The sequence below is a fragment of the Podarcis erhardii genome (genome assembly GCF_964252035.2).
Source record: "Podarcis erhardii genome assembly, chromosome: 13".
Classification (NCBI taxonomy): domain Eukaryota; kingdom Metazoa; phylum Chordata; class Lepidosauria; order Squamata; family Lacertidae; genus Podarcis; species Podarcis erhardii.
The window spans coordinates 4534212-4544229 of NC_138502.1; the positions used below are offsets into that span (position 1 = coordinate 4534212).

At 50.1% G+C, this 10018-nt stretch overlaps 1 protein-coding gene across 1 annotated transcript; it reads left to right on the forward strand.

Moving 5' to 3' along the window:
• Window positions 1-567: 567 nt before the first annotated feature.
• Window positions 568-6076, forward strand: LOC309326803 (transcription factor HES-7.1-like). The gene is made up of 4 exons (XM_081835821.1): window positions 568-709; window positions 1075-1170; window positions 2452-2530; window positions 5502-6076. Exons 1-4 carry the CDS (start codon window positions 665-667, stop codon window positions 5963-5965), a joined length of 684 nt encoding a protein of 227 aa, XP_081691947.1. The 5' UTR covers window positions 568-664; the 3' UTR covers window positions 5966-6076.
• The last annotated feature ends 3942 nt before the right edge of the window (window positions 6077-10018 follow it).

A 10018-nucleotide genomic window follows, 5' to 3' on the forward strand; every position in this document is an offset into this window, starting at 1 on the left:
TTATGAATAACTTTTTTTCCTGTTAGGAGATAGCAAAGCGGGTGAAAAGAGAAACAAACCACAAATTGGGGGAAGCCCTGGAGGGGAGGGAGGGAGGAATATTAAGAAATTGAGATGTATGTAATGAATGAAAAAGAAAAATGAATATATATTTTTTTAAAAAAAAAAACTTCCCCAAAGTGGTTCGGGGCATCTCATGTCCTGGGTACCTGCTAGGTTTTCCCTAGCAGTAGAATTTAAAAGATCTATAGAAGGGTTCCTCTTCTCTTCAACTCAGAAAGAGATAAGGAAATGTGGAGGAGAATCTCCCAACTTTCCCTTTCTCCCCTCCTAGCAGCGGCTGGAGCTGCAAGTGTGCGCGACACGCTCCATCTCCCAGGATGGAACGCGGAGATCAAAGGGAGGATGAAGGTGCGAACTTTCCTTTCGAATTGGGGGGATGTTGGGATGCGGGGGAGGCTGGGCGTGGGAAGGGGCGGGAAGGGAGGATATAAAAGGGACCCCTTGTGTCTTTGAAGAGCGGGATAGGAGAGAGAGAGAGAGAGAGAGAGAGAGAGAAAGAGAGGGGATTCGTGTTTCTTTCCCGGGTCCACAAGCCAAGAAGAGCCCAGCGCGCAGGAGAGACCCAAGCCTCCATCCTCCATCCTTTTGGCTCCTGCAAGTTATGACCATGACTAGCCAAAAGTGGGACCGCAAAGACGAGAAGAAGGTACCAGTTGCATCCGGGCTGGCTGGCTGGCAGGTGGGCCCCGCGAGGGCAGGATTCTGCTCTCAACTCCCCTCTCGGTGGAGAGGCTCGCTTCTTCTCCCTGCCTGGCAGCGGGGGGTTGGGATGGATGACCTTCGGGGGTCCCTTTCCCCCCCCTTCCAACTCTGCCCCCACCAGAAGCTGGAGCTCAGAGCAGAATCGGGCCCTCTCTCGGCGTGGGAATCCGCTTTTCTGTTTCAAAAGCTCTCTCTCTTCTCTTCCTTTCCTCTTCCCCCCTCCGCCTCCATCCCTGCCCCGCCACGCCTCTCCTCCTGCCCCACCGCCTGGCCTGCCCCGCCTGCCCCACAACCTCTCTCTTTCTGCAGCTGCTGAAGCCCCTGATGGAGAAGAGGCGCAGGGACAGGATGAATCAAAGCCTCGACCGGCTCCGGGTCTTGCTTTTCGAAGCCACCCAGGACGAGGTAAGGACAAGGGACCCATCTCTCCCTCTCTCGGGCTGCTCACATGCAGCACATTTTTAAAGCACCCGCTCGAGGAAGCCTGGGAACTGTAGTTCATACCGGGTGCTGGGAATTGTAGTTCTGCAGGGGGGGGGGGAACGATGGTTCCCATGATTTTTTGGGAAGGGGAGTGGCCCCCATCTCTCCCTCTCTCAGGCTGCTTACCTGCAGCACATTTAAAGCACCTGCTCAAGGAAGCCTGGGAACTGTAGTTCGTACCGGGTGCTGGGAATTGTAGTTCTGCGGGGATGGGGGGGAGAGAAACGATGGTTCCCATGATTCTTTGGGGAGTGGCCCCCATCTCTCCCTCTCTCGGGCTGCTTACCTGCAGCACATTTAAAGCGCCCGCTCAAGGAAGCCTGGGAACTGTAGTTCGCACCGGGTGCTGGGAATTGTAGTTCTGCGGGGGGGGGAGAGAAACGATGGTTCCCATGATTCTTTGGGGAGTGGCCCCCATCTCTCCCTCTCTTGGGCTGCTTACCTGCAGCACATTTAAAGCGCCCACTCAAGGAAGCCTGGGAACTGTAGTTCGTACCGGGTGCTGGGAATTGTAGTTCTGCGGGGATGGGTGGGAGGGAAAGGATGGTTCCCAGGATTCTTTGGGAAGGGGAATGGGGTGGAAATGTGCTGTGAATGCAGGGTTTGGGTTTGTTGTCGTCGTTGGCATCGGTCTGTCTGGGGAGACAATGGAGTGCGCCTCCGGGGGTGAAGCCAAACTGCTGCGTTGTAGCACCGAAGGGCGCAAGCCTGGGCAATGTGTGTGTGTCTGGAGGTCCTGGGCTGTCCAGATGACAACCCCCCCCCGGCTTGTCCAGATGACAACCCCCCCCCCTCGGCTTGGCTGATGTGGTCCAAAAGAAAACAGAGCAAGAGATTTGGCACCAGCTTGGTTGCAGGAGTTGCCGGAAGGAGGCAAACAAGGCTCCATTCAACAGTTTTAGGGACTCCACTCCGGATTTGTGTAGGGTTTACACCGGAGCCTTTTCTTCTCCTGAAGATATCCTGCAAGGCTGTGGAGTTTGGGCCTGGAGCCTGTCTTTCCGCAGGTCCCTAACTCACCAAGAGTTTGAGACCCAGCTAGCTGAAGCCTAACTCTCTCGATGCCCGCCTGCTGTTTTAAAGCCCCAACCCCCCCCCCCCCCGCAAATCAAACAAAGAATATTTTATTTTCACCCCTACTTTCCTTCCCCGTTTTTTTTCTCCCACCCTCTTCTTTTGTCTTGTTTTTTCTCCCCCCTGCAGAGACTTAAAAACCCCAAAGTGGAAAAGGCAGAAATTTTGCAAAAAACAGTTCAGTTTTTGAAGACACAGCCTTTATCAGGTATAACGTTTCTTGTATCGTTGTTTTATTATTCATTTTATTATTATTATTGTTGTTGTTGTTGTTTTTACTTTTTATTACTTTTATTATTGTTGCTACTTTAGAAAACAACCCTCCGGAGAAATGGAAAGGCTTTTCGGGAAAGGGAGCGAGGGACTTAGGTGTGGAATAACAGTCTCGCCCAGGTTTTTTTTTCCAAACAGGTTTAACTTCCTAGTAGTTGAATTTGCCCTGGGGGCCCCCTCGCAAATCATCTTGAAGCTTCTGCTTGGCTTGGTTGTAATTTTCTTCCATGATCAAATCAATATAATAATCATAATAATTTATTATTTATACCCCACCCATCTGGCTGGGCTTCCCCAGCCACTCTGGGCGGGTTCCCAAAAATATATTAAAATACTGTAATACATCAAACATTAAAAGCTTCCCTGAACAGGGCTGACTTCAGATGTCTTCTAAAAGTCTGGTAGTTGTTTTTCTCTTTGACATCTGGTGGGAGGGCGTTCCACAGGTTGGGCGCCACAACCGAGAAGGCCCTCTGCCTGGTTCCCTGTAACTGGGCTTCTCGCAGCGAGGGAACCACCAGAAGGCCCTTGGCGCTGGACCTCAGTGTCCGGGCAGAACGATGGGGGTGGAGATGCTCCTTCAGGTATACTGGGCTGAGGCCGTTTAGGGCTTTCAAGGTCAGCACCAACACTTTGAATTGTGCTCGGAAACGTACTGGGAGCCAATGCAGGTCTTTCAAGACCGGTGTTATATTTTGATACATCGTCGCAACACCTCTAAAAAGGCATGGAGCCCATAAACCGGTGCCTTCAGTGCCTATTTGGAAATCTGACACTCAATGAGTGTTGTCAAGCGGTTTGTACATTAGGCATTTAAAGCACTACCCTTTCCCCAAGGAATCCTGGAAACTGTAGTTTGCAAAGGCTGCTGGGAAATGTTGTTCTGTGGGGGGTGAACTACAGACTCCAGGATATTTTAGGGGGGGCACGTGGGGGGGGGATGAAGCCATGTGCTTTAAATGTATGGTGGGCCAGTCAACTCCATATCCCGTTGTTTCAAAAGAGCTCTGGTGCGTAGGTGAGGGGTTGCAGAATCCCTGTGTGGAATTCTCGGCTGGCTGTGAGGCCAATGGCGTAGCGTGGGGGGTGCAGGGGGGGACGGCCGCACCGGGCACAACATCTGGGGGGGCGCGCGCTCGCACTCGCAGCTCTCTGCCCCTACCTGGCTCACTCACTCTCTCTCACTGCTGTGCGAATCCGATCCGAGCCGCCGGATCACCGCCCACTGTGGAGGGGGGGGGGTGTGCCAGGCGTGCGGGTTAGGGGGTGCAAATTACTTGCCTTGCCCCGGGTGCTGACAACCCACGCTATGCCACTGTGTGAGGCACACCAGCCAGATCCATTGGGCCCTGCCATAATCAGATGTTTTGAACTACAGCTGCCAATAAATCCATTGGAGAAAATATTTCCCCGGCACAAAGGTGTAGCAATATGCCCTCTCCTGAATTTCAGCTTCCTTCCTAACTGTTTAAGGCACAGGTACCACGAGGAAACAGGCCCCCAGCACCGGGGAAACCTCTTGGAAATCCTATATAATGTATGAGCATATTTTAATGGGTCTCTGGGACTCCCTTCCGCATCACTCTCCAAGGTAGTTGACATTTCTGGTGCGGATAATAATAATAATTTATTTTTTGTACCCCGCCCATCTGGCTGGACTTCCCCAGCCACTCTGGGCAACTTCCAACAAAGATTCAAAATACATTAAAATGCCACACATTAAAAATTTCCCTGAATAGGGCTGCCTTCAGATATCTTCTAAATGTCAAGTAGTTGTTTATCTCTTTGACATCTGGTGGGAGGGTGTTCCACAGGGCAGGTGCCACCACCGAGAAGGCCCTCTGCTTGGTTCCCTGTAGCTTGGCTTCTCGCAGTGAGGGAACCGCCAGAAGGCCCTCGACGCTGGACCTCAGTGTCGAGCAAGGGCTGTAGCTGAGCGGCAGAACATCTGCCTTGCATGCAGACGGTCCTGAGTTCGAATTCCAGGTACGGTTGGGAGGAGACTTACTGCTCAAAACCCTGGAGAGCTGCTGCCAGCCACTACTAAGCTAGATGGACCATTGGCACAACAAAGCCTTTGGCTATATTCCTGTTGTTGTTTAGTCATTTAGTCGTGTCCGCCTCTTCGTGACCCCATGGACCAGAGCACGCCAGGCACTCCTGTCTTCCACTGCCTCCCACAGTTTGGTCAAACTCATGCTGGTAGCTTTGAGAACACTGTCCCACCATCTCATCCTCCGTCGTCCCCTTCTCCTTGCGCCCTCCATCTTTCCCAACATCAGGGTCTTTTCCAGGGAGTCTTCTCTTCTCATGAGGTGGCCAAAGTACTGGAGCCTCAGCTTCAGGATCTGTCCTTCCAGTGAGCACTCAGGGCTGATTTCCTTCAGAATGGAGATGTTTGATCTTCTTGCAGTCCATGGGACTCTCTAGAGTCTCCTCCAGCACCAGAATTCAAAAGCATCCATTCTTTGGTGATCAGCCTTCTTTATGGTCCAGCTCTCAATTCAATACATCACTACTGGGAAAACCAGAGCTTTAACTATACGGACCTTTGTTGGCAAGGTGATGTCTCTGCTTTTTAAGATGCTTTCTAGGTTTATGGGTTAGCAAACCTATAAAGACGAAGGTTTGTGCTGAATTTCTGCCCCCGCCCCTCTCAAGACCCTTTTATATAACCGTGATTTCTGTCCTCAAGATGGTCTCCAATGGCCTGGGATTTCTCTTTCTCTCTTAAAAAAAAAAGGAAAGGGAGGGAAACAAAATAACCTGTTTTCGGGGGCCGCCCTGCCAATCTGGGACCCTGAGAGGTGTGCTTGCAAGTTGCCCAGCAGATCTCTAAACTGTTGTCATTTCTCTTCCTCTCTCTCTCTTTCTTTATTCCACCCTTCTTGCTGCATACACCACAGAGACGAAGCACAAGGAAGATGCCCTCCTGCAAAGGTACCACAGCGGCTACCGGGAATGCCTGACCCAAGCCACACACTTCCTCCGGGCCAGTCCAGGCATCTGCACGGGGAAAAAGGCCTACCTGATGGAGCACATCTGCCACTGCATGGAGAAGATCACCGCCAGCCCACGGAGGGAAGTCCACCGGCCGCCCCCACCGGCCGCCCCCACCCCCAGCTACGAGCTGCAGCAGCGGTACAGCCCAGATGTCTTTGCCGGGTGTAGCCCTCCTCTCGGCGGGACCCCCTACGTCCTGCACCCGCCTTCCTCCACCTACCCGGCCAGCCAAGGACTGCAGCCCCGACTCGGGGGGTCAGCCCAGCAGGGCAGCTGCAGCAGGGCGCAGCAGAACAAACTCTCGGAAACGCGGAACTCCTCGCCGCAGTCCCCGCAGGCGCTGAACGTCTGGAGGCCCTGGCCTTGAAGGGTCCTCCCCCCCCCTCTAAAACACCCTTGTAAATTTATATTAGATTCTCTATATATTGTATATTATGGGTTTTATGTTGTCGAATGTGTTGTTGTTGTTTTTGGGGCCTCTCTTTCCTGGGGTGGTGGTAGATTTCCGCCTCCTCATAAATTTATATTATATTCTCTATATATTGTATATTATGGGTTTTACCGTATTTTTTTGCTCTATAAGACTCACTTTTTCCCTCCTAAAAAGTAAGGGGAAATGTGTGCGCGTCGAATGCAGGCTGCGCAGCTATCCCAGAAGCCAGAACAGCAAGAGGGATTGCTGCTTTCACTGCGCAGCGATCCCTCTTTCAGAATATTTTTTTTTTCTTGTTTTCCTCCTCCAAAAACTAGGTGTGTCTTGTGGTCTGGTGCGTCTTATAGAGCAAAAAATACGGTGTGTTGTCCAATGTGGTGTTGTTTTCTTTCGATGGGGCCTCTCTTTTCTGGGGTGGTGGTCGATTCCCTTCCTTTCCCTGTACTGATTGACAAAGAATGCTCTTTGACATCTCATAATTAGGTCTAATAATAGAGTTGGAAAGGGATCCCAAGGGTTATCTAGCTCAACGCCCTGCAATGCAATGAACCTGGACTATAACTGTGGATTAGGCCTGGAGTGGCCTAATCCAGCAACGGGGTGGTGGGGGAAATTGGTGAGGTGTTTTCTTTTCCTTAAGATGTTCTTGTCTGCTGAATTTATGTATATTCCCTAGAGCGGAGGGCTGCTTTTCTTTTTGAAGAAACCCAAGGCAGAATATTTCTGGATCCTGGCTTGATTTTTAAATAAATGGTTTTCTCTCTGTTACCAACAAAAATTTGAAAAAATATGTGTGCCTTCATTTTCTATGTAGGGCGTGTGTTTTAAGACAGAGGAATACCCTGGTCTTATCTGCTGCAATAATAATAATAATAATAATAATAATAATAATAATAATAATATTTGTACCCCACCCACTCTGGGCAGCTTCCAAGAAATTATAAAAGCATCATAAAACACCAAACATTAAAACTTCCCAATACATCCATGCACTGAGCGGTGCAAACGGTCCATCCCACATATCACAACACCACAAAATTTGCTTGTTTCAAGTGCTATGCATTCTCCGCGGAATCATCTCGCCTTCCAGCACCACAAAGTCAGGGGCTGATGGGAGTTGTAGTCCAAAACATCTGGATGGGTGGGTGATGGCTGCAATAGTCTCTGGCAAATTCCCTAAAGGGAGAGAGTTAGCGGTGGTGGAGACGCTGTGGACAGATGCTGTTGGACTCCATGTCCCATCAGCCCAGGCCAGCATGATGGGAGTTGTAGTCCATCAACATCTTGGGGCTGGGCCACCAGTTCCTTAAGGCAGAGTTAGTCTCTGCTCAAGGCTAGTGGAGAGGGTCGGCCACAAAGGGATTCAAAAACACGCCTAGAATCTCATTTCTGAACTGCTTTTAGCCTCTGTCCTGAGATCCATCAATCAGAGCTTTTGTGCAAAAGACATGCATTTGGGATTAAAAATTTGCTGAATCCAGGGGATCTGTGCACTAGAATAATAGAATCCTAGAGTTGGAAGAGACCACAAGGGCCATCGAGTCCAACCCCCTGCCAAGCAGGAAACACCATCAGAGCACTCCTGACATCTGGTTGTCAAGCCTCTGCTTAAAGACCTCCAAAGAAGGAGACTCCACCACACTCCTGGGCAGCAAATTCCACTGTCAAACAGCTCTTACTGTCAGGAAGTTCTTCCTAATGTTTAGGTGGAATCTTCTTTCTTGTAGTTTGGATCCATTGCTCCGTGTCTGCTTCTCTGGAGCAGCAGAAAACAACCTTTCTCCCTCCTCTATGTGACATCCTTTTCTATATTTGAACATGGCTATCATATCACCCCTTAACCTCTTCTTCTCCAGGCTAAACATGCCCAGCTCCCTTAGCCGTTCCTCATAAGGCATCGTTTCCAGGCCTTGGACCATTTTGGTTGCCCTCCTCTGGACACGTTCCAGTTTGTCAGTGTCCTCCTTGAACTGTGGTGCCCAGACCTGGACACAGTACTCCAGGTGAGGTCTGACCAGAGCAGAATACAGTGGCACTATTACTTCCCTTGATCTAGATGCTATACTCCTATTGATGCAGCCCAGAATTGCATTGGCTTTTTTAGCTGCCGCGTCACACTGTTGGCTCATGTCAAGTTTGTGGTGCACCTGAACCAAGCAGAGTTCAAAGCCCTCCCAGGCAAACACCTCTTTCTGGATACCCCGAATTATCTTCAATTATCACAGTTATGGGAGGCAGGTGGGTGGGGTGGGAGCCATTCTGTTGCTTGTTGCTTAAAAGGGGGAAACGTTCGCCAGTGAGTACGGCAGGCCACCCAGAGATCCACCCTATAGATCCAGATCCACTTCCTGCTCATTCCTTCACATGCTCTGCAGCTCAAAACTCGGGATGCAGCTATGAACTGTTGCAGACAGCGAGAGCGATCTTATAGATGCTTCGGGAAAACCTTTCCCCGCGGATGGCATTGGTGGTTCAGTGGTAGAATTCTCGCCTGCCACGCGGGAGGCCCGGGTTCGATTCCCGGCCAATGCAACTTGCTTTTTTTTTTTTTTTTAACTTTCTCAGTTTCTTTTTCTGTCCCCAAAATAATTCCCCACGGCCACAATCCCAACCTTGCATTATTTCCTCGCCGAGTAGCCCCAGGCAAAGTGTGCATCGCAGGCAAATTCCTTCCTTTCAGATCTCCCCGTTTGAATCCTGGTTCTGTTTGCTTTTTTTAAGCTCGAATGGAGAAAGGAGGAGGGGATTTAAAAATTCCTAGTCGATCGCTCCACTCGGCTTCAGGCGATCGTCAAAGCAGACTCAGAAGTTGTTGTTCTTGCAAGACGGGCGGGCAATAGCAAGCAATGCGAAAGGATGGTTAGAAAGCATGAAATGCTGCTGAGTATTTTATTTTTGCATGCTTGTTAAACTTTGTTTGTTTTAAAGCAGTATAATTTGGGATATTGGGGAGGTTTGGAACGGGAGAGTTAAAAAAAAAAAAAAGGCACCGCTGGGATTCGAACCCAGGATCTCCTGTTTACTAGACAGGCGCTTTAACCAACTAAGCCACGGCGCCACTTGGCAAACGGGCTGCCCGCTCTGTAATCTCACTATGTATAGATGCAAAGAAAACGAAAATGCTGTTCGGTTCTTTCAGGAAGCAGTTGCTGGACGGCTGGAAACTCTCAAAAGCGAGATCGGGCAGTGGAAGAATTATTTACGTGTTCTCATTGACGTGGAAAACTATTGCGTGCAGCTAGAGGGCTGCCAACGTGCAATGCATCTTTGCAAGCTGGCCATTTTGTGCACGCGTGACACAACCCTGTTCAGGGCGCTCTGCACTTGCTCAGGGGCCTGGGCCTCCTCTCCGCCTTTTGCTGGGTAAAAGAAAACGGTTTCTTGACGCAAATGTAGAGGAAGGGGCGGGTGGCGGATACAAGAATTAAAAACCTCGTTAGTTCCCCTGCTTTGTGCAAAGGGCAGATGATCTGTAGGTTGCAAGGACGGCTGCAGATCGTCAGTACAAAGAGGCGTCAGCGGAAGCTGCAAGAGGCCGGAGGGGGATGTAGCTCAGTGGTAGAGCGCGTGCTTCGCATGTACGAGGCCCCGGGTTCAATCCCCGGCATCTCCAGGTGTTTTTGCTGGCCGCTCAAACAATCATCGTAATTTAAAAAATAAAACAAAACAAATTCCTTCCAGTAGCACCTTAAAGACCAACTAAGTCAGTTCTAGGTATGAGTTTTCGTGTGCATGCACACTTCTTCAGATACACTGAAACAGAAGTCACCAGACCCTTCTATATAGTGGGAAGGTGGGGAGGGGTATTACTCAGAAGGGTGGTGGGAATGGGTGATTGGCAGATAGCTGGGATGAGCCTGTTGACGACTCTTAACGACTGCAATAGGTCTTACAGGAAAAAATAACAGAACACCTCTAGTCATCACATACAGCTCCCAAGTTAAAACAGTACAACGCATCATCAGAGATCTGCAACCTCTCCTGGAC

What these genes read in the sequence shown, in the direction of transcription:
- LOC309326803 (XM_081835821.1), top strand. Translation starts at nt 665, where the DNA reads ATGACCATGACTAGCCAAAAGTGGGACCGCAAAGACGAGAAGAAG. An exon ending in ACCGCAAAGACGAGAAGAAG is followed by an intron (nt 710 to 1,074) that starts GTACCAGTTGCA and finishes CTCTTTCTGCAG; the next exon opens with CTGCTGAAGCCCCTGATGGA. An exon ending in TCGAAGCCACCCAGGACGAG is followed by an intron (nt 1,171 to 2,451) that starts GTAAGGACAAGG and finishes TCCCCCCTGCAG; the next exon opens with AGACTTAAAAACCCCAAAGT.